Source organism: Harpia harpyja, chromosome 17 (genome assembly GCF_026419915.1).
Source record: "Harpia harpyja isolate bHarHar1 chromosome 17, bHarHar1 primary haplotype, whole genome shotgun sequence".
Taxonomy (NCBI): Eukaryota; Metazoa; Chordata; class Aves; order Accipitriformes; family Accipitridae; genus Harpia; species Harpia harpyja.
This window is the reverse complement of record NC_068956.1, coordinates 22446344-22470736: the sequence shown is the minus strand read 5'-3', so window position 1 is coordinate 22470736 and position 24393 is coordinate 22446344. Positions and strand designations below refer to the sequence as shown.

Here is a 24393-nt window from a genome sequence, read left to right as displayed (position 1 = left end):
CAGTGCCTCTTCACACATCTCAGTTGGGGTGCAGTGACATAGGCACAGACACCAATTTCCTTATGGCAAGGCAGATTTAGGTGGATCCTGGCAGCAGGCAGAAACAGAACTTGCAGGACTTCAAAATTAAATAGCGACCTTGCTATCTGCACCATAAAGGCCTCTTCAGCTTTTCCTCATAGATCATGGTTTCTAGACAGACTTATTACTTTCAGTTTTATTTCCTTCTCTGTTTCCATCATCCAAGTCACTAATGAAAATACTGGTTAGAACAGGGCTTAAGGCATTTACGTGATGGCTCCCAAACTGCTAGTGTAGTCCTCAAAGATAACCCAAATATATTGCCTTTCTGTGCTTAATGCTGATACAGACACAGCCTTTGTATATGTCATGAAGAAGGTTCTTTGTGATGTCATCTGTATCGTAAGCAAGATGTCACTTTTGCAGTAAAAAGCTGATTTTGACTTTCCTGTAGGCTGAGCGGTTTGCTTCCCAGTGTTGTTCCTCTGCCATGTCAGAAATCTGCTTTTAGTCATCTGACCAGGAACTGTCAGATTAGTTTGTCGATGGGAAAAACTTGGTGCTGCATATTAAGACAGTCTCAGCAGCCAGATCATATTTACAGTAGCTTCATATATACAAATGTTTGATTTTAGGACTGAGGATAAAGTTGATACAAATCAAATTCCTACTACGTCTTTTCCTCTCATTATTTAAACTAGCAACTTCTACAATATGGATTTCTAAATACAGATAGAATCACTTTAAAGCAGGTCATTAAAAACTTTGTGACTTGCCAGAAGCAAAGTCAAGCCAGTGGTACCTTTTTTTAATTATTCAGTATCTTTAATGGTATGTAATGATGGGACAGCAAGTCAAGCGTGGTCTGAGAGGGAGCCGTCAGCAACATCTCCTGTAGGAGGCTCCACAAAAAAAGCAAACTGACTTTATTTGAATAAAAGCTAGAAACTTAAACACAGAAAATTCAAGCATCTAGGGGAGACAAAACAAAGATATTTGTACACAGATCTCCTCTGCCTTCTGGGTCCTTGCAAATGGGTCCTTGCTTTCAGCAAGCTTGAGGACCGAGAGGCAGCAAGCTCTGGCTCTTCCCTGCTTAGTCCTGAGGAAGGTCTGTCCAAAAGGCCATACCTGTGCTATTTGGCACTACTCTAACTACACTTAAAAAACATCTCTGGCCAGCAATTTCCTACGTGAAGACTTGAGCCCTTCTGGGAACATATTATTCTGTTCATGCTGTTGCAGGCACAACGCTGAATTAGAACTGCTTCTTTAGATATAGTTACCCTGGTGAGTGTGTCCTGATACTCCACAGTGTAGTCAAAGCCTTGCAAAAGTTTGCTATAAAGTCATACTGTGTGGGAGATTCATGCTACTTTTACTCATCTACATTTGCATACCTTTAGATACCTAACTGAGGAACCTGGTCTTTAAGTCACTCTGGATTCAGTGGGAAGAAGCAGTCTCCTGCTGAGGATCTCTGCAGTTTAGATACCAAAAATGTATTCTAATGTATTCTGTTATTAACACCCCTCCCAATTAGTGTTTGAATTCCAGAACAAATCTAACCCAAAGATGTCTTTTTAAATGTTAATCTTCAATAATTAAATAAAAGCTGTTTCTCAACCATATTGCTTTTGACCCACTTTTGATAACGTCTCTTCAGATTGTTTCCAAGAGCTAGAGAAAAGTGGCATACATAATCATTAGACTCAGGTCTGAAGAGCTTCAGATGTTACCTTAAAAACAGTTTGGCAATCATAAAACTGCTCTAGCTGGATCAATGAGATCAATGAAGTGTGAGAAAATACATCAGTTTTGAGTAAAACCATGTATAGTTTAATTTGAAATGTGCAGCTGCAGTTTTGCAGAAAACAAAACATATAGCAAGCACAATGCTTTTATTCAGCTTGAAGTTAAAGCATTTTTTTCCAGCTATCAATTTACAGCTTAAGATAATGGATTTTGGCAGTGTGCAGAGCTATTAAGTAATGTTTATTAAAATGGATAAGAAAGGACTTAAGAGGTGGCCTGTAAAAGAGACTTTTTAAAGGACTGGTTAGTGGAATAAAGAAACAGCATTTTCTCCTAGAAGTAAAGTTTTATGTCCCTGGATAGGTCATTAATGGAAAAGATTGCGGTGATATCATCTTATTATTTAGTACAGTTTGTGAAGTGATATGGAAACTGTACATACAGAATTTTTTTCACCTCTACTGTGAGGCTGAAAAACTTAAGTATGTTAAACATCTATCCTGGAGAGAGAAATAATCAACTATATTTTAAGTTTGCCTCAGTCACAAAACTAGCATATAATTTGACATGAGCTTGACATTCCCAGCCTCTATTACCCATTGTGCAGTTCTTCACAATAGGCAATAGATGTGTGAAACTCCTTGCCAAAAGTCATTAATGTCACTAGAAGTTTGCATGGACTCAAGGAGACATTGGGTAAGTGCCAGAAAGTGATATAACCAAGGGTTGTTAATACACATAGAAACCACATACAGCTCAGGAAGTCCCTGAGCTCAAAATAGATTAATACTGAGAGAATATTTTTATTCCTTCTTAAGCATTTGCTTATGGCCGATGCTGGAATTGATGCAGACACACTGCTATTGAATTTTAAGTATGTCTGACTCAGATGCTCTAACCTTGCAGCCACAGACTATAAGGAAGGAGAAAGGATGTTGGATGAGGTGGACTTTTGGTCTGACCCAGCGCAGTCATTCCTCTGTTCTTCTGAGACCATCTCTGACCAAATTCAGGACAACATTTAAATGTCTTCTAAATACTTTCAAGATAGGGTTAGACATATGCATGAGTTCAGCTCTGAGCATGAGCTTAAGTCTTACTGTGTATGTGTGTATTTATTTGTTTTTCTGAATAGAAATGCTTTTGAAATCTGTATATCTGCTAACAGGTCACAAAATTGAAATATCCCAGCTGGCAAGTCAAGGCTGTGGAGCCTTGGACAAAAGGGTGCTAAGGCACTTTTTCTGCAGTTAGAAGCAAGGTATCTGTGTAACTACTTTTATAATGGAGTAAGCTTTCATGTCATATATATCCTCCAAAGATTTCCCCATTAAAAAAATTTAATATTTCTGAGTTTACCAACTTTTGTTTGGGCTGACTTCTCTCTTCACTCTATTTATATGACCAATAAAAATATTAAGTCATAATGACATTCAAGCTAGCTATGGAGTTTATGCAACCCTATATGTCTGTTTGCAGTAGGGGGTACCCTGGGACCCTGTTCTTTACTGCAGATGTTCCCCAGAGGTCACCTGCCTAAATGCAGGCGATGGCAAGGAGAGTTTGAGCTTGACTGAGCCCATGCCCTAGGTGCAGTGGAGACCTAAGGAATGTACATTTCTCTTTCATTGTCTTTCAAAATGAACAAGTTGTTTCCTAAGCACAGTGAGAACAGCCCTGTAACTAGTTTCTACCCATCTCATTACTGGCTTCAGTGCTACAGATCCAGAATGAATCTGGTTTTCATGGAAAAGTCAAGTCATCAATTTGTGCTTTCAAATTGTTAAATTTTAGTGGTGGCTAGTGAATCTTCTCCAGCAGAGCAGGGGAAAACTAACTTGCATTGTATTTAGTTACTACTGTAAACATTTACAGCCTGTCTTTGAAAAATGTAGGCATGCCTGAGGTCTTAGGATGTCTGAGAAATTATTTTTTATTAAAAAAAAAGAGTTTGGACAATTATTATCATTAATTTGACTCAGTCTGGGTTTTACACAATTTTTGTCCTTCTTGAATTAAATGCTGTAGTCAAACTATTTCACAAAAGAAGTCTGAGATAAAGATAATCTTAAAAACTTTGAAGAGGAGGAGAAGAGAGAATTGCATCAGATGGAGTTCTGGACCTCCCAAAGAAATGTAATGTTTGTGCTAATAGCACAGTCTGCTTCCAAGAATATGGCAGCTTTGATAAATGAAGCAACACTGATAACCACTGAGGTCTTGAAAAAGAAAATCAGCAGATGCTTGATGACCTGCTTAAATGGTACTACAACCTCTACAAAAGCTGTTTAAGGTGCAGCCAGGATGACTGAAAACAACTTTATCTCTGGTACAGAGGAATGTAGCACAGAGAAATGGATGACCTACCAGGTACAGGTTTTTGCTAGATTCAGATGCTGCAGAGTAGAAAATTGTAGTGCTGCGTTGTGACCTTGTGGTCTTGCTGAAGGTGCAGCAGTGATGGTCTTTGAAGGGAGGATTGAGAAAACATACTTGAACTTTCATTATAGAAGGAAAGTTCAAAATTAGAGGATGGAATTTATAAACACTAGTGAAAAATGAAGGGTTGTTACAACTCTGCTGTAATCAGAAATACACTGGTTTTACACTCTGTAATGGCTCCAATTAAATATTTGTCAGTGTTACCTTATTCACAGTGTTTCATACTGAATTAATTTCAACTTTCAGGATAACTGTTATTGAAACTACTGAATGTAAAGGGGAGCTTTTGAATTTCTCTGATGTAAATCTAATATCCTGGACAGTCATCTCCTTGATGCCCAGTTTAGAGGTAGTTAGACATTTTGTCTTTGTAAATAAAGTGTGTGTATAAGTTTAGTGAATTTAATGAATTCAAGCTTCTTTTACCTTCTGCTGGTGCCCTTAACTTTGTCTCATCTCTTCAGTTTTCTGTGATTTTTCTGTTAGAGGCTGTCAAACCCTGATTTTAAAAGTCCTGATCTACACAGCAATGTGCTGGAACTTTTAAGATCATTCTTACCAATTTTGAGTGTGATGCCTTTTGCAATCTATTGAAAACTTAAAATATTGCACAAATCTTTGATTAAATAATGTGTGCTTAGTTCAAAGTAAATATGTCAATTTGAATAAGCAGAATTCTAGATTTCTGAATTCTTGTTTTGAGTATTTTGAATTTATTGTGAATGTTTTAGTTTTAGAAAAGAATGTTGATGAAAATGTTTTATGAGTAAATGGGAAAACCAGAATTTAGGTAAAACTTTCACTGTGGTTTCTGTTTTTCTGAACAAGTGGTGCAGCAGAACTGTCTTAGCTGTCTCTTCATCCAGTCTTTCCATGTGTAATCTCTGTGTCAAATGAAAATGCTTTAGAAGAAAAATTCTGCATAGGTAGAAAGTTTAAAAAAATAAGCAAGTCTACGAAAAATATGTCTGGTCATTGGAAAATATAGTGTGTTTTAAGACATTCAAGTTTTACACATAACATTGTCACAAGATCAGTGACTCCTACAGAAAACAAATCATTTGTTTAGAAGTGAAGTCAGCAGCTTTATGGAGAAATAAATATAATTTTACAACTTAATTACAGTGTAAACATTTCTTGTGGTTGCAATGACTTTGTTGTTATTGTTGTATTAATCTTACAGGACATACGGATGTTTGTTTCAGTACCTCCTGAGACCTGCTAAGTCCTCTGACCATAACTCTGACCGCTCTTCTAAAGAGTTTAACTTGTTAGCCGTTTTTCATCTGTGTAACTAAACCTTTAATAAACAAATAAATAAAGAAATAAAAGAAAAAGAAAGGAAAGCTTTAAAGAGATTCTGTTTTCTATCTTTTACATGTTGTTATTCTCTGATTAATTTACCACTGTGGAAGTTTTATCTAATAGTGTTAGTTCACTGTATTTAAAAGTGAAGAATTTCACACTTCCCAGATGCTGTTGAATGCTTTGGGAGGGTTGGTGGTGGTAGTCTTTTCTATGGCAACCTAATCAGTTACCTCCCCTTCACTTATGGCACCTTTTTAAGTGCCAGGCTCTCTGAGAACTGAGAAAACATCTTGGTGTAACATAGGTAATAATGGGGTTTAAAATCTGATAGACTTTTTGTAAAGAGCATCTTGTGACAGATTCAGCTAAGTATTTATTTTGTTTTCAGTTTGGTTGCTTATGCAGAAGAACCTGGAGCTTATCTGGCTTTTGGGTTTGGTTGGTTTGTTTTTTTTTTTCTTTTCACTCTCATTTCTTTTTGCCATTTGCATGTGTCTTTAACTTGGAAAATTTTGTTTTAAAAGGACTGGAGAAAAGCTTAGAAAACTCCCCCTGACCCACCCCCCAAGGAAATTTTCAAGCTTCTGGGGTAACAGTAATGTGATTAGTAATGTTCAGTTTATCACAGAAGGAAATTCTGACTCACTCTGAACACAGTTTTCCTGTCTTTCCAGCAATCTGTCACATCTAGGATTTTTATATATTTGTTCTTAAGGGAATAATATTTTTTGAGTATTGCCTACTATTTGGGGTCTTTATTTTAAACAGTGAAAATTTTTTTATTGTTTTTTTTTATTTCAGAGTATTTATAGGAAGCACTTGTGTAGTTAGTTGCATGCACTCTTCTGTTTTATTGTGGTTTGGTTTGAGGAGGTTGTTTTATTTAATAAAAAAAAAAAAAAGCCGCAAACTGACAAACTGTAAAATTCCTAATTCCTTTACCAGTAAATGCTTTTATGTAACTCTGCTGTATAAAGCCATCCTACCAGTGTACAACTGGTATGTACACTGGTATGATGTACAGTGACCTGTGATAGTGTTAAATACGTGTGTGGATTAAAACAAGAGCCTTAAAGCACCACCTTGTAGATCTTGTGACCAAGGAGATCTTGATTTCCTTGAAGAATAAATTCAGGGCTCCTGTCTCAGTTGAGCATGAGCCAACAGAACTTTCTTCCAAGATTCACCGCATTTTTGAACTATCTGAGTTTTCTTTATGTCAAAGCTTTCAAAAAGGGAGACGCTCAAATTTGGATAAATTCATAACAACTGCAAGTTTCTTTTAAAGTATTTGCAGGCTGACTAAATAGAAGCACTCATTTGCAGAGACCGATGACAGCTAGCATATATGATGCTTGCATATTTAAGATTGTCATCTTTTTTTTCATTCTCTGATAGTGTAATACAAGCATTTTTAAGTCATATGTAGGCATCGTGTTCGGTTTGGTTTGGGTTGTATTTACTCTTCTCTACAGAAACATAGTTCTTAGTCCAGGAAGATGAAATCACAGGATATTTCTTCTTTGGTTGTGCTTGTCCTTGGTAGAGAAGTAGTTGTAAGTCCATGGGTTCTGCCGCTGCGTGGTTGGTTTTGATCAGTGCTGTGTTAGCCTGGTCAGCAACTGCAGCACAGGGTGTATTTCTTGTAATGCAATCCCAGTGTTGTGATGAAAATTCCCTGGCAGGGCAAGTCCAAAGTACCTAGGTTAAAAATTAACAGGATTTGCATTTTAATGGATAGTTATATTTGGCACCCGGCGTGTTTCAGTGAGCAATACAGAAATCAAAGGCTGTTCTACATCTACTTTTATGGAAGGCACCGTACATTCAGCCACTGTTAAAAAATTTTGGATGCACAAACATGTTAACAGTAGTGCTTAAACAAGATTGGTATTCTGAAACGTGTTTTGAAAACATGCGAGCAGCAGTCCTCTCTGATGACAGGGAAGCAGTTTCTTTCACAGTGTTTCTCTTGAAGCACATACTTTGTAAAATATCAGCCTTTTCATGAATGCTTTTGGCACATTGTTGCAAACGTTAGGGTATACAGAACTATTGGAAGTGTATGTAACCATTCACAAAGGCACTTTGAAGTTGTTTTAAAAAGGTTGCAAGACCAATTCTGGTACATTTATGGTAATTTTTTTTTTTTTTTTTTTTTTTTTTTTAGCTTTTCTCTTCCCATTATCACTAAAGTCCCTACTATCTTAATTCCCATTTTGTTGTATTTACCACTTCTTGCTCAGCCCTTACACAGATTATAGTAGCCGTCTTCCTTCTAGTCTCTTGTATTCATACATGGACATTGATGTATTTAAATCTGCACAAGCATTAAATGCTAGCACAATACATCTATTCAATTAAAATATATTCTTGAAAATTTAACCACTTTGGGTTTTTATTATGTGACTCTTCATATGTCTTCTTTACATACTGCTACATCAAATCTAGCTCCCTTATCCTCAGCTTTTCATCTCTTTAATTTTTTTTTTGAACCTGTACTACTTACTTTACCTATTGGAAAGTCATCTCCCCTTTTTGCTGTCTTCTCCCCATCTTGATTTTGGACATGCATTCTCTTAGGTCCTTGTGCTTAGGTCTGTCTACTACATGTAGCATTAAACAGTTTGTTTTCTCCTTTAAATTCTTCCTTATAAGCAGTGAGTCCAGAATTCATTTGTCTTCTGGTTCAGAACAAAAGTTGGTCTAGCATTCAACCGCCTACTATTAAAGCCGTTAACTTTTTTCCTGTCTGTACAGTTGTTACAGGACCAAGCACTATGACAATAAAAAGCTTTTAAAGCTGTAAAGCGTCAGGTAAATATATAGCACTGTGCAGTTAGCATGAGTTGGACTGCAGAAATTCCCGCAGTTTGAAGTTGCACTTTTCAAACTCAGACATATATAGTCCTATTTTGAAGGGTGTGCAGTTAAACTGAACCGCCATGTAATAAATGGATTATCTCTTGACGTAGTTCAGAACAGATCAAGTAGAGCTACTATCTGAGTTACCCAAACAAAGCAAGAAGCTATTTGAAAAGGGCATATGGTTTCCTTCTACAGCACAAGCACACGTAAGAGGTAAACTCCTATTAACTTGAAAAGTCCTAAAGATCTGCAAGCCCAGGGTAAGCAAAAAGTTCAGATGGTTTAGAGCCTCTCCCAGCTCCTCTTGAGAAGGTGTGCCGAGAGACACTCCATACATCATTTGGATTGAGAAGGGGGAGGAAAAATAAAGATATTACAGCATTTTAGAGGCAAGTAGTTAAGCACCGTGTATTTTTTACACATTTGCACATAGCATCTTTCAAAAATACCTAGCTCTTCTTACCTTTAAAGATAAATGTACCTGTGTCTTCACATTTTAACTGCACTTTAATGTGCAGTGACTGACTGAAAAATATCGGCGAGAAGTAGGTACAACACGTTTTTCACTTAAGTTCACTGACTGTCAAATACAACAGCAGTGTGATGAGCTTTCCCAGAAAGCTGTATGAACATGTTTCCTGGGTGTGTTGCCTTTGAGGTGTCTACGTGGTCCCCCGGCCACTCTGTATGTATTTAGTACTTCTGCACCAGTGCGTTCGAGCAGTGTGTCAGCCTTGGTAGGGGAATGTGTAAGCAGGGCGGTGTGATAACTTGCAAGTTGAGGTGTAAATGTATGGTTTGTTAAATGAACTGGTTCTCTGGCTTGTTAGAGCTTGGGCACCTTCTCTGCCTTCGTTATATTCTGTTGGTGGAAATGTGTTAGTTTCCGACTTCTTTTTAAGTTTATGTTTAAAAACGAGCTCCGCTAAGGCTGAAATTTCTAGAATTGAATAGTGAAATTAAAAAACCTTATAAACTGAGACTGTTTTCTGTATTATCCTTATATTTGGGTTAATTTTGCATTTGATATGGCTTCTAGTAACAGTGGAAGACCTCCTCTGTGTGCACCAGTTTAGTCTGAATTCAGTGAAATACAAAGGGTGAGAGAAAAAAATTAAAACCAAAAATGTCAGGGGTTTAGATGCAAATAAACTGTTCAGCTGCTGCTTCAAATGTAACCGTCGCTTATTAGTACTAGCACAGCAGAATTGTCTGAGCAGCTATTTGAAAGAAAGAAGGGGAGTGGCACCTGTTAGTGCATAGAAAGAGCTTCGTCTAATTTGGGGGTATTTATATTCAGCAGTGTTAAGAGTAGCCAGACATAAGGCTATTGCATTCTCATTCTCTGCTTGTCCTTCTTTTAGCAGTCTGTTCTCTGTCTCAGAAGTAGCTCCTGAGAAGGTATTTTAATCTTTTGTCCATTTCATATTTAGGGATTTCAAGGCTGTTAGAGCTTTTAGTAACATAGTTGTTTATTTAGTTTCACATTGCTAAATAGTCTTTCAAATACTTAGAACTTATTTCCAAACAGAAATCAGTGGTTTTTTTCTCTTCTTTCCTGGCTAACTTTATGTCCAGGCTTGCAGTTTGATCTGCAAGCTCAAAAAATAGAACGTTATAAAAAGTGATACAGATTAGTTCACTTCATATGAACATTTTGGTTCTGATCTTATGTCTTTAACTTGATGTTGGTTTTGGTAACTGGTGCATTTGATCAAGACTTTACATAATACATGGCTCACATTCTTTATTGTGAAAGCACAAACTACTTTTGAACATACTTATACAAACTTTCTTAGAAATTACAATCCTGAGCTTTCTGTAAGGCACATATTTCTGTCAGATGGATTTCTTGTCAAAACCCTTTTTCATCTATCAATTATTGCATCATATGAAACTTTCAAACCTTGAGCTTCACGCATTATCCTCTGCATTCAGCGTGCATGCTGGGTATGTTAACATGTGCAGCGGGATTTGAGGTTAAGTTACATTTTCTGTTATTTTGATCATTTCAAGTTGGATTGAGTTGAAATTGAGATACAATAATGACACAAGTTAACTGCAAAGTTTTCATCAGTCTTACAGTAATTTGATATAGAGTTGCTAAATCCATCTGTAGATCTAGTGCGAATTAATGGATCCAAACCTAAGGCTCCCAGAGAGCCTGCTGGCACCAACTGGATTTTAATTACATCCTACACATTGGTTTAGTTATCCTTATAGCAGGTAAAATGAGTGGTGCAAGTTAACTCTTCCAGATCAGGGAATAAAAAAAGAGCATTGATCCTCTTTTCAGGGGATGGGGAAAAAAAAGTTTTCTAGCTTAATTTTTTTCCAAGAGAAGGGGAAAGTGGAAGAAGATGAATAGATGACGGAGGAAAGAAAGGCAATGAAAGGATACAAAGAGGCAAAATAAATAGACTATGTGGAAAGGAGTAGAGTGAAGAAAGAAAAATTATGCTGGGAAAAATTAACTGGAAAATGTAGACTATTTTATAAGCAGAAAAATTAAGATGCAAAACATATAAAAGGTGCAGGCACATCAAACCACCAAATTCTGTGCAAAGGGAGAAAATTAAAATGAACAAAAGTGGAAGACGTAATTTTAAATTTAAAGGAGAGAGAAGTGTATGTTTATTTTAAGTCATTTCTGACTCATAATCAGCTGCAAATATTTGAGTTGGTACACAAGTACTTACATTTTGAATGGATGCAGAATTTGCTTAGCAGTGTGACCAAAATCCAATCACAGCGATCAGCAGTGTTACAAAAATCACAGGTAAGGGTTATCAAGGTTTTATTTATGTAACCCTTCATTTTTATTTAATGACCCTTCATTTTTATTTAATGTATTTTTTTAAAAAAAGTCCAAACATACAGTAAATATAAAGTTTTTACTTGACTTAAGCTTGCTATTTTTCATACCAAAAAAAATCAAAGCCAAAAATTAAACACCATGAATTCTTTATTAGCTTCCTAAATTAAGTGACTGATAAACAGATTGATTACATCAATCTGAAAATTAATTGTAAGAAGTAATGTTGCTGCCCTTAGGCATTTCTCAGTGCCGGAAGCCAAGAAGAAAACCATAGTCTTCAGTAATGCTTATAGACGCCAGTGGCTGGTCAGCTGCTGATCCCTTGCCATGTCAACTGCAGAGAAAAACGCTTGCATCCTTCTAGAGCCCTTTTTATGTCATTCAATTCTAATTTACCATCAACTATCATAGCTTTACCATGGACATTCTCAAGTTGGTGTTGGAGGCTTGACATAAAACCACAAAGGCAACTAAATTCCAAGTTAAAGCTGAAACTTCATTCTTAATTCACTCGGTTGTGCGGGGGTGCTGTGGAGCATGTGGGAACACCCAGCGTTTGAAGCCCCGGCTGTACCCACACACAATAGAACAAGTTAAGGATGGAATTTCAGCCCGAGCCTTAACGTTAATGCAGCATAGCTCTTTGTGGTTTGATTTCTTCTTATATGGCACTGTTAAAGACAAAATAAGCCCAAGTCAATCTCAGAGTCATTTTAAATTATGCTTACAAGAATCTTGTGCAAGCAATAGTAATAGATTCTTCCCACCCATTGCCTCTCAGTAAATTTGAATTTTCGTGTCCTGCCTTGCTTTGAGTTTGCACTGCTGGAAACTGCTGAGGTGTTAGGTTACAGATACCTTAATATCTGAAGTCCAGCCTTAAATACATAATTGTTTCTTACAGTATACCTGTCTTTACTTGAAACTTATTTTGTAGAATAGAATTAAAGAGGAAAACTCTGCTTATTGCCCTGTCCATGCATTTTTATGAGCAAAATGAGCTTTGACAGTGTTTTTAGAAACGTCAGGAATGTCAGATCTTTTTTATCTGAAGGACTCCTTGGATGACTCAGGAAAAAGTGCTTGGAAATTAGGCATGATTTAATTGAAGTGGGAAGGATACTGGATTGTTCAGAGACAGCTTGCTCCCCTATGCATGCTTTAGATTGGTACTTTTAAAAGAAGATCAATCTTAATTTTAAGTGATTGAATCAGCCTTTTCTTCAAAACATAATTTTTATTCACTCTTTGGTTAGGCGTTCGGAATAGTCATTAGAATAGTTACTCGGTCATTTATCACTTCTCAGAGCAAATGGGGGTTATGCTTCTAACCTTTTTTCAAAAATCCCTAGCTTTCTATTTCTTCCCGTGTACTTCCATCCTTTACCAACTGTCTTCTGTGGGTCCAGCATCCCTGCTTGCTGAAGACAGGGAGAGATACGTATTGGTGAAGAGAACAATGGTGAAGGAGGGGGATACAGCTTTAAAAGAGCATGTGAGCTGCTGTTGTACACTTCTCTGTATTTTACACTTAGCCACATTACGTGGCCTGTACCTGCTTCAGGATGCCCATGTCCCTTTTTCTGGGACAGTAGATCTGCTTTTGCTCAGGATTAGGGACTGTCCTAAACCATAGTTTCAGGAGGAACTTGATCACTTGCAATAGTAGTCCAAAACTAGCAAACAATTTGGTGGAAAGAAGTGATATAGTTAAAGCGAAGAGTTTGGTAATTATGCTCCAGAACACCTTGTGAAATGATTATTTTGATTTGGAGAATAATCATAGTAAAGTGTTACGATCATATTGTTTATTTAGGCTATGAGAGTGGTTTTGTGTGGTGAAATGGAGAACTGAGGCAGTATGAAGGTCGTAGTTGGCAGTGTGGCTAGCAAAAGTGTGATGACCAGAATATGAGGAAGATGTCACTCAACGCTTAATTAAATGCTGGCAGCATGTTTAAGGAAGAAATTAAGAAGAGTAAGAATAAGATCATCAGTATTGATCTTTAAAGGGCAAACATCTAGCTACATTGAATTTAATTAAAATTGCAGAAATAATTGAATATTTTTGTCAAATTATAAATTATATGGCTTACAGCTGAAGAGTCATCACTTTTTGATGTCATTAGAACTTGATTGTGAATTTCTAGTCTCTGAGGCCAAATGTAGCAGGTTCAAGTCCTTAACTGGTATTAAACCAATTTGAACAGTATTACTGTTGAGTTTGAAAAACATTGTGAGAAAGATGACAATTAAAAGGCCTTACGTCGTGATGATGTGCTATTTGAGTATGTGGCCACTGATGCTACCTGCCTTCATTCTGGACAGTAAAAATCTCCATATTCCTTACACACTTTCTGGTCTGGCTGAATCGTGTAACACCTCTGCCACCACCTCTTCTCCTCCGAGCTTCTGCTCTCCAGTTATATTTGCCCAGATTTTCATTCTCTCGTGCAATACAATTGTGCAAACGTGTTTGGTGTGAAGGGAGGTCAGCTTTTTTTCTAGTGCTTTATCCTTCTCTGCATCTTCTGAACTGTTTGTCCAGACAGCTAAAAAAAGTCCCTGTAACTGCACTCCAGAACTGCCATTCTCACCACTCGTTATAAAGGGAGCCTGCATTAACCACGTTTAATGGAGGTGCTGGCAGTGTAGCTGTATGAAGCTCCAGTGCAAAGCACAGGTCAGTCATCTTGATAACTTCCCTGTAGGCACTGGTGGGTTTCTGTTAGGTCCCCCCGAAGCTTTCTCTTCTCTGGGTTGAAAAAGCCCAGTTCCCTCAGCCTTTAGATGTTCTGTAGTAAAAAGGATTTTAATAAAGACTTTCAGATTTTTTTTTTTTTTTTTTTTTAGGTTTTGTGCAGGTTGCAGAGCCATTTGGGGAAATTTCAGTCTTTATTCTCTTAACTGTCGAGGGGGTTAAAACTTACTTTGCGTTCTTGAAACAGTTTGATGGGCTTTTAATTTTACCTGTACATGTTTCTCTCCCAGACCTTCACAGAGGTCTGCCTCGTGCTCCTCCATAAATTAAAGTGCAAAATAATAAGATATGAGATAATTGCAAACATTTTGCTTTCATGTTATACTTCTGCACACCTGATTGTTGCACAGTCTTTTTGTTTTTTCCTTTAATGTTAACATACTTGGAGTATCCTGTAGAGACTGTTACAGTAACCATACTAAAATGTGGGGGAAAAGCAGAAATAAAGATACCTGTAATCATGAAGATGGCAGGTCAGCTTTGTAGGTGGTATAAATTGTTTGACTGCTATTGGAGTGCCATGAATTTTCAGTCGGAGGGCCATACACTGTTCAGAAGAAGTAAGCAGTTACACGTGAGCAGCTGAGCTCTAGCGTAGCTCTAGCTGAGCTCGTGCTGGTGTGCAGAGGGGTCAGAGTGCTTTTAGCAGATGCTGAACTTCTCATACAGTGACAGCACATCACGAATTTTATAAAAGCTTTGAAAACAAAGTAGGAGATGGCACAGCTGATGCATTTCATCCCATAAGGTTTGCTTATCTTATTTATGCTAGTATTTGAAGTGACTTTTGTAAGAAATTACCCATGTTCCCAAGGCTGTTTTGCAAATCAGGGATGCTAGTTTCATGAAAAGAAAGGGGCTTGATGAATCTGTAGTCACGCATTATTGTAATTCTGATGGGAATACGTTCTCTTCCAAATACAAGACGCTCTTCAGAGTTAATATGTGAACTTGTACCTATCTATTTCAGTTAAAATTGTGGATTGCTGGAATTCAGTGCTTTGATATCAGTAACAAGTTTAACTTTTGACAGAATTCAGACAAATATTAAATATCTAAAATAAAGCAAATTGGCTTCAGATACTTAGAAGTAGCCTTCATTCTCCTTGCGTGTCGGAATATGACTTTTAATTCGAAATTATGAGTATTTGGGTTATTTTCTTGTTGTTGGTTCCCTCCCTCCCGCCTTCATTGAAACCTGAGGTTTGAGGGAAGCAAACATGCTACAAGGGGAAGCTAAAATTGATTATAACAAGGTGCTTGTATCTTTCAGTGAAGTATTTTAACAAGTGCTTAATGCTAACACAAAGGTGCAACGCGTGGGATTAAATGGCAAGTTGCAGACTTCTATTTAGAACTACAATTAAGTATAATATAATATCTGATGGTAATAACTGTATCCAGGCTACAGCTGTAGGTTTGCCAGTTGTACCCCTTGTCTTAAGATCCCCAAATTGTACGTACATATGGTCCCCATATCCAGTTAGGGACCATGGTGGGCAGAGAAAAAGGAAACCTAATGACACAAAGCTGAAATGCTCCATCCTCTTCTCTGACATCTCATTGTCCACTGAACTGTGTTTTCATGCTTTCTTCCACGGACTGGTTATTGGCCGCAGCTTGAGGTCCACCCTCCTGTTCCCGGAGTGGTTCACTTCGAAGGAGTTGGTTGTTACTCTCAAACCACACTGGGTCCCATTTTTTGGAGCTGCCTGCATCAATATCAGTCCTCCATCTCTTTCCTCTACCTTGTAAGCCTGACACTAAACCTAATGTTTTTTATTTTAACTTCAGAGCCCTGTCTGAGAGCTAGAAGGTATCATGCCAAAACAGCTTGTACGTTCATCATATCAGCTAGCTCCCTTGCTGTCTTTGCCATTTCGTACCAAAGTCCTGGCCTGTTGTCAGCTGGGTGGAGGAAATGTAACTGCTAGTGCTTGATTCTGCAATTGTTTGAACTCAGCAGAGTAGACAGAATTAGCAGTCCCCATCCTGGAGGAATAGCAAGTTAAAACTAAAGTGTCAGAAATCCGATCACAGCTTTTAAGTGGTTCAGAGACTCCCATTCCCTTTCTGCTTGCCCACTCCGTGGATGTGTGCACACAAACACACAAGCGCCCCATTACCTGCTACGTATTTGGCAAATATCTTTGCATGTTCCCGATTTTCCTAACAACCTCCTGTGCAACTGGGTGCCTGTTACCTTGCATGTTGCTATAACAGTGTTGACTTCAGCAAAACCAAGCGAGGTGTTCCCACTGGTCTCCCCCTTCCTCTGTTCACGTACTCTCTGCCTGTCTGTCCCACAGTTCCCCCCCCCCCGAACACACTCAGCACAGCACACCCTGTGTTTTAACATCAACTGGTGAGACCCTCACTGTACCTGCAGCTGGTCCGAGTGTAACCAGGAGCCACTTACACTGCCCTGTCTCAGGAGTAACCCAATTTGCAAAAGCAGTATACAGCAGCATTATACTGGACTGCTCAAATGCCAAGCAGTCCATAGCAACAATCCAAAAAGTGAAAACTGCATAAATGAATAGCGATCGTTTGCTGGAAAATGTGATGCAGCACCTCGGTAGGGCATGCCCTAGGCTGTACCGCTCATCTGCATCACACAGCGAGTAATGCCACGGGCACTGACCGAGCTGCAGATCCATCTTGTTATTTACTGACTTGTTTCAGGTATGTTCAAGTCGGGATCTTGGTACTTAGCCTTGGATTTTCTTGCTTTTCCTTTACTTTCTCACATCTTTGAACAGTCCTAAAATTAAGTGATGCTGCTGGTGGTAAAATTGTTCCATGGTTAATGTTCAAATACATACAGTGTGTTCTGAATTTTAGAGTGTCTCGTTTTCCTGCCATCACTTACTATCTCTGAAATCCTAAAACGTAAATGAGACTGTTTCACTGTGTCTGTGTCCTCTCTTGCTGCCAGTAAGTGCTGTTACTACTTGTCAGAGTGTCTGTCAACTTGCATGATTTCGATCATGAGTCTCTCAATATTTAAGGAGGGGGGAAGTTGGAATTTTTTTGTTTGCTTGACTAGTTGAATCTTTGGGTTTGGCAATACAATCTCTGACTCTTTTGTCTCTGTTTTCATCGCTTTTCCCATTTTTCTAACTTCTCTGAAAGATAGGCCCATACTTAAACTAGAACGTCATTATTTTCCCATCTTAGGAGTTGCTCCACAACTTGATAATTAACTTCAGGAGTGGATCATTTGCACGGATGCAGAGCACATTTCAACCTTTGCTGAGCCAGTCACTAAACTGGCAAAATACTATGTGCTGTTTGGTCAGTTTAGTTTTTTGTTGCGTTAGCGAGCTGAATTTGACTCAGCAAGAGTCCAACAAGTAGCAGAGCTGGCAAACGAGGGGGTGCAGGACCATATGGCCAAGAGCAGGGGAATGGGAAGCAATGGCAGCCTTTGGTGACAGCAAGCCATTAATTTGGCTCAGCTGTGTTGCTAAGGCATGCTCTCAGTGAAGCCAAAAAATACTTTGAATGCTATATAAGCATGTCATTCATTAAGACCATGCCATAAAAGCTTTAATTTCTGGTAGTCTCTTGTTGTGGCTACCCACAAAATATTGAGGTTAATCAAGATCGGGTATAAGATTCTTTCTAATTACAGAGTTGGTCTACAAATACAGCCATCTTTCTGCATGGATTTTTTTTCTGTTTCAGAAGGAAGATGTCATTAAAGTGGAAAGGGACGAAAGACTGTCTCTTCGGAAGCATCGCTTCATGCATTTCGCATCATTGGAATATGAAGGAGAATATTACATGACACCAAGAGATTTCTTGTTCTCAGTAATGTTTGATCAAGTTGAACGTAAGTTGTTTTCTTATCATTGTATTTGTGAAGGAAAAGAAACTTGCAGGTCCCCTTAAAGATGTAATTTGCAAATCACTGGGATAAGATCCTTTATCTGACATAAATCATCAGAAGCCAATTTATAAATGTTGTGCATATGGATTCTCACAGACACCACCACCCTTTACACCAGTGAAGTGAGGCTGATGATTTAGAAATCTGGTGACTTGATGATGGTATTAAGTCTCTGCATAATTTGCATGTCTGATCAGTATGTAGTTCCCCAAGTACTTACATACCACAGAAAATAGTAAGACTGTAATATAATAGCGTTCATACCATTCCTGGCCCTGTTATCAGTCTATCCGCTTCACCAGTAAGTACTCTGTGACCTTTTTTCTTAGAAGAAGCAGTGATGAGAGTGACTTGAGTGAGTGTAATGAAGCATTGAGCTCAGCTCTAGGTTTCTGGTTTCGAATCTCCTCTGGTTTATACGAGCTAGTTAAGAACAAATCAAAATTGTATGCATGATTTTAAAAAAATACTTTTAAAAGCATGCTTTCTGAGGAGAAGATAGGACCAGCACACAAATAAGAAGTGCATAGATTGTCCTCCTTTCCTCCTGGTTTTCTGGCCTCATTAACTCTGCCTCATTCCGTCAGCTTCTTTTATCTGTCTTTGTATCATCTTCTGTCATTTCCATGCTACAGTAATTTTTTTAAATTATACATGTTTTTTTCTCAAAAGACTTGGCTTTTTACAGCTTTCCCAAGAATTTTATGCTTTAGAAAGGTTAAGTTCTCCAAGTTTCAGAGAGGATTGTCACTCAGAGGACAAATACTCTGTTAGTACGTCTGCTGAGGGAAAGAGGGGGAAATCTCAACTTGTAATCGTTGTTTGCTGCAGTGTGCATACACTGACCAGCAGACCATGTTGTCTAGCAAAAGCCATTCATAGCCTGGGATGCTTTGCCCAGCTAGCAGCGAGTGTCTGAGTGACTTGGGGGTATTGAACAGGAAATACAGAAGGGAATTCAGGGTACTGTGGAAAGGCTTGAGAGATGGGGAGGAAGAAGGAGACCTGAACGCACTTTGAGTCAAGCCTGTGGGAAACCTGGGGCAGAACAGAGTTTACTGAGCTGCAAGTGGTCAAAGAATAGGACAGAAAAATCTGTAATAAAAGAAGTTTTCTTGTCTGCCGAAAATCTATAGGTGATAAGGATACACGGCTTCACTGCTGACACACAACTTCTAATATTATACAAAGCTGGATATAAATCCTTAGGAGGACTTTATGACCTTGAAAGTCATGGAGCCTCTTAAAATAACTTTTTTTTTAATATATGGCTAACAGAAAGAGTTCTTTCCCCTTCAAAACTTGGGACATTCAGTTAAAAATGTAGAAGGGATTTTCTTTTGAGTTTTCTAGCCTGAAACACTGAAAGACAGTGACTACTGCAATTTTCAGTTTTGAAGGTGTGGATTTCAGGCAGTTGTCTGTGAAAGAAAGGTTAGAAAAATAAGTGTTTTTCAGTCTTCGCAGTTCATACATATTAATCGGTTACTCCAACTATAATAGTACACGTGCAGATTTTTAATGAAGTGGTATACGGGTAAGATTTATTTGTAATGCAGCCAAGTTAATTTCAGTTACTTTGCTAATATGAGTAGGAAACAGCGTTAAACGGAAAAGAAAAAATAATGACAAGAAAAAACATGTGAACAAAAAAAATCTTTGCACTAATGCATATTTAGCATTTCAAATTGAGGTCAGGCTTACAACAATAGTATCATAGACAATTCATAGAAAAATGTTAATACTTGAATCTAATGCTCCTAAACATTTTTTTGGTGTGGGTTCTTTGTCCAGTAGCATAAACACAATGGTAAGCAATTCTCTTCAAGTCATATTGTTTGGGATTTTAGGTTTTCTTGTAACTGCAAACAGAGGTAGCAGTTGTTAGCAGAGAAGTATGGCATTTTAAGTATTTCAAAGGCAGTGGTTTGTTCATTGTGTTTAGAAGAGTTTCATATGAGACAAATAAACAGGCCTATCTCAAGTGTCCATTCAGATATTTTCAGAGGAGATCAAGATGGTGAACTTCACAGCAAAGCAGCAATTATTTTTTGAAACTTTCTGCTTATATCGTAAAATTAATTCCCTTTCACCCTGAACAGTAGCTTTAGAAAGGAAAACAGGCATGTCACCACTAATCCTAGAAAACCCTTCACTTACTGGCATACTGAGATGCAATTTTAACGTGTGATACTGCATACAAGTGGTGAGTCTTATAATGCTGAACTTAAAGCTGTAATGATTTGATTATTTTCTACCTATTTTTAATTAATCACTAATAAAAAAAACCAAAAAACAACAACAACAAAAAAACTCTTGGAAAAATTTGAAGCACCCTGGCAGTAACAATTCATCTTCATAAATATTTGCTTGGAGTTTGCCAACTGGTTGCTGTGTATAATAATATGAAAGTCTTAAGGCTGTTCTAAAGTTTTGTTTCTGCTGTCTTTTTTTACAGATAATAGGCAGGAACATATGACAAGGCTCACGAGCAATTTAGCTGTGTACACCAAGAAATATTGCTGAGGTTGATCACAACATTCTGTTGCTTTGTTCCTATTCAGAGATAAACACTCCCAAGGGGAAAAAAGGCAAGCGAAAAGAGGGGATGAGAAGCAGTTATGGGCTGGGAATAGGGGTCCTTGTCCAACAGCCTTCAGGTTTTTTGCTCACTGGTGATTGCCATTGGGGAAGTACTTTGAAATCTTATGTTAGTTTTTAGGCATAATTAAATTTAGAAGAAAGTAAATGTGTTGTGTAAACCAGATGAATTGTTGGTGCTAGATCAAAAGTGCTGACGTTAGAAAATACCAAAATATTTTAGCTATGTCCAGATTGTCAAGTGCATTCCTGTACACAGTTCGGTGGAATTTATTACTGAAGCAAAAATCTTAGGTGTGCCCTTTGACAAGGTTGCAAAACATGCAATAAATTATGATTTATTATAGAACACTTTCCCAGATAAGAAAACACATGAACTGTAGTGCAAATATATCAAATGTCATCCAACCCAAGTGATCTTGAACCCTGCTTGATAGACCTTAGTTCACTAGTTCTGCTCATTTGTTTCCTGGTGCATGGGTTTCTCTATTACTCATTTTCTTTAAGGTAGGCCAAAAATTGTGAAATCTTGGCATTCCTCTTGATTAAATCACACCTGCAAAGTTATTTACTGTCAGGGTGATAATGAAGAAAAATATTTACAGTCCTGCCATCTAAGGAGAATGAGCTGATAACAAATGCAGAGTTTCCTGACAGATTACTTTGTTCTGCATATTGACAAAGCAAAAAGCTCTATGAAGGAAGAAAGGCACCGTCCAAAAAAAATTTGCTTGCTTTTAGATGCAGTGTTTCACACTGGATTATCTTTGTAAATATTTGCCTAATTCTATTACCGTTAGTTATTTTATGGAAGGAAGCAGCCACCTCTATAAACAGTGGCAAACAGTAAATGAGACGCGGTAGTGTGGCACAGCATTTGTGCTGGTACAAAACACCTATGACGGTGTTTTGTACCTGTTAATGCAGTGCATACTAAATGACCATTGAGATTTTGGGATTCATGGCTATATGCCATGTAATCTCCTGTTAAAACAATGTTACCACAGGGATTTGTGGCAAACCATTGCAAAACCAACCAAGTTCTTCTGGGTAATCTGTGGGATGTTCATGTAAACAGTTGTATCTGATGCAATGATAGTTTAGTGAGAAAGTGTTTTCTGTTACTCTTCTTATCATGATGTAAAAACTCCTCAATGTCTCATAATACCTAATAAGAATAATATGAACTTGCTGTGTTGTATCAGAAATTCTAAGATTTTTTCTAAAATTTTAAGATAATGGGTATAAGAAAGATAAAGCTCAGCTCACGCTGAATTTTCGTTACAATGCAGGAGTGTTTTTAAAAGACCCTTCCAGCTTCATGTAAAATCTGTGTTTTAAACAGTTGTGCCTACTTAGGCTCATATTCCAGGTTATACAGCTAATACTGTGTTAGAGCTTCTCCATGGAAATATCATCTCTGGTGTGCTATTGTTGGAGAACATGTAAGAAAATCTGTATTAAATTTTGAAAAGGACTACAGATAGAAGAATCCTTCAGAAAAGGAAGATTTTGCAGTACATTAAATCTGGACTGTGTTTATGTTCATTTTTCTGGAGAAGATTATTCTATTCCAGAAATACCTTCCTCTTTCAAGTAGAATACAAATGTTCAGCTTAGCTTGTCTGATAACATTTGATACCTGGTAAATAAAGTTCTTGATCCTTCTGTATATACGCAGTCCAGATTTAGTGCATCATAGCATCTTCACATCCTGAACCAGTCCTTTATCTGCGGTAAAACAGATTTTCCTGTGTTGTTATAGCACCAGGGTGCCAGAGGCAGTATTTCCACAGTAGAGTCCTATCTGTCGGTGAGTATTAGTGTGTTGTAAGTTTGCTGGGAGAAGTTGTTTGAATTGGTTAAGCTTTCAGTGAAAACATGGTTGGCGCAAGGTTGTGGTATGTTCACAGGTTTGATATGATGTATGGCTTTATGTTGTCACAGCATTGGCGTGGTTATGACTGTGAATAAATCTGAGGAAAGGATACAGTGCAAGGCTGCAATGGCTAGAAAATTGGGTTCTCCATTGCCCTTAGTGGAGATCAGTGCTGGTGCTGTCGGTGGGGTTTGGAGAGCCAAGAGGGACCAGCCAGTAGATGGGCGCTTCAGAACGAGCTAAGTCAGTCTTTTTGTTTCTGGATCTCAAGTTTTTGCCTCTAGTGGGAGTTTAGATGCCTATACTTAAGTGTCTTCATTTTGACCTGAATTTCATACACGGTAACTAATCAGACTGATACAAGTCATGCATGAGCATCAGACCTAAAACCTAGGATTCATAAGATTTAAGCTTGTGTAAGTGGTGAAGCTCCATATGGGAAATGAGGATTGAAATGTTATATGGGGAACCATTGGCAGAGCTGGGAACTGAATTCAATCCTCCTGAATTTCTAATGTGTTAACAAAGAGATCATTTTCTCTTTGTCTCTGCATTTAGTATTTTTTAGCACTGATATGTTGTTGTTGCTCAAATCCTCCAAACACAGTAGAGAACTCTGCAAGCTGGGATATGCAGGACAGAGATGACCCCTTGCCCAGTGCTAGATGGAAGGTAAAGCAAAGCAAAGGTGAAGAAGCAATATGATTGTTTAAGGTCATTATATGAATCTCTTCTGAGTTTTAGAAAAATGAAACAAAATCAGCCATTTCAGCCAAAGCTTCTTAGTCATTGTTGTTTACTCATTTCTTAAAGTGGGGTTATGAGTGAAGGAAAGTAATGTTCCTGTTGAGGGGTCTGTACACATAAGCAAAGATAAGCAGATTGCTGAAAATTTCTGCTTCTGTAACCAGCCCATACTGTGAATTTTTCATCTTCAGCTATCCTTCGTCACCCAAACAGCATCAGGAAATCCTACCACAACCCTAAGAAAGTCTTTCAAGTAACGTATTCTATACATTTGGCCTTTTACTTTCTCTTAAGTGTCCAAATACAACATTAGAATTGATGTTCTGGATAAAATATTAGATTGTTGTGGATAAAATGTTGTACCTCAGCCAATTGTTGGTAAATAGATAAGCTAATTAAGATTTTTTTTCTTCTTTTCTCCTCAGCAATAGTTTGTTAAAACTGATAACTTAGTTACATAGGCTGTCTGATGCAACACTGATGATCTTCATGGGATTGGTTTATCTAAAAATTAATTTGAAGGGAAATAGTTCTTTATCTAGAAACAGCAGAAATACTGCAGAAATTCTTACAATCTTGATAATGTGTATTTACGTCTGGACATAAGCTTTGTTGTGAAATTAAAATAAAGACTAATGCATTTTCATAGCAGTTGCATCACGAGGTACTATGTAACAGAATCAGAAATGGGTTTCTTGAGGGGAGATGGGGTCTTCCACCCCACAGCAATCAAATCTCGTCTGTTGGCCAGGCTGCTTTTTTGGTATATTAACCGCTGGCCACTGCACTGACTTATTTGTTTGCTTTTGTTTTTCAGAAAAACTTGTTAGGTTGAGAGTCCGAAAAATAGATGCAAGAGGTGCTGTGATTAGAGCAGAGGTGTCAGGCAAGAGCTGGCTTCCAGTGCTGTAGCAGCGAGGAAGCGTGCACGGTCGGATGGGGGAGCAGGAGGAAGGATTGAGCAGTGGTGTTTGGAGGAAAGGGAACCATGGACATTTAAGAAGAAGCAGGTTTTAGCATACTATTGCGCAGGGACAAGGTGTCCTTTTTTTCTCCCTGTTCCATTTCCATACTTTGAACCATGCATGTTATGAGACAGTGCTGAAGGTACCTGGGATACATACCTTGTAAGGTCAAATAGGAAAATATATTTTTGATCCTTAGAATTGTACTGACGTTGTATTAATTACATTTGTATTTTTGTGGTTATGTCTGCATGAAATGACAGTAAGGTTATAATAAGCTCATGGCTTTGTTGTGATTAATTCTTATTTTTCCCTTTGTGGCATTGCTGACTA

At 37.9% G+C, this 24393-nt stretch overlaps 1 protein-coding gene across 5 annotated transcripts in view; it reads left to right on the top strand.

Moving 5' to 3' along the window:
• Nucleotides 1-24393, top strand: part of MICU2 (mitochondrial calcium uptake 2) — a 148585-nt gene that overhangs the window by 68945 nt on the left and 55247 nt on the right. For 3 of the 5 annotated variants that reach the window (XM_052812590.1, XM_052812592.1, XM_052812593.1), the window contains exons 2-3: nucleotides 17664-17811; nucleotides 22235-22282. In XM_052812590.1, coding sequence (XP_052668550.1) covers nucleotides 17664-17811; nucleotides 22235-22282 — 196 coding nt within the window. The remainder of the gene's footprint in view (nucleotides 1-17663; nucleotides 17812-22234; nucleotides 22283-24393) is intronic. The other 2 variants (XM_052812591.1, XM_052812594.1) reach the window with 1 other exon arrangement.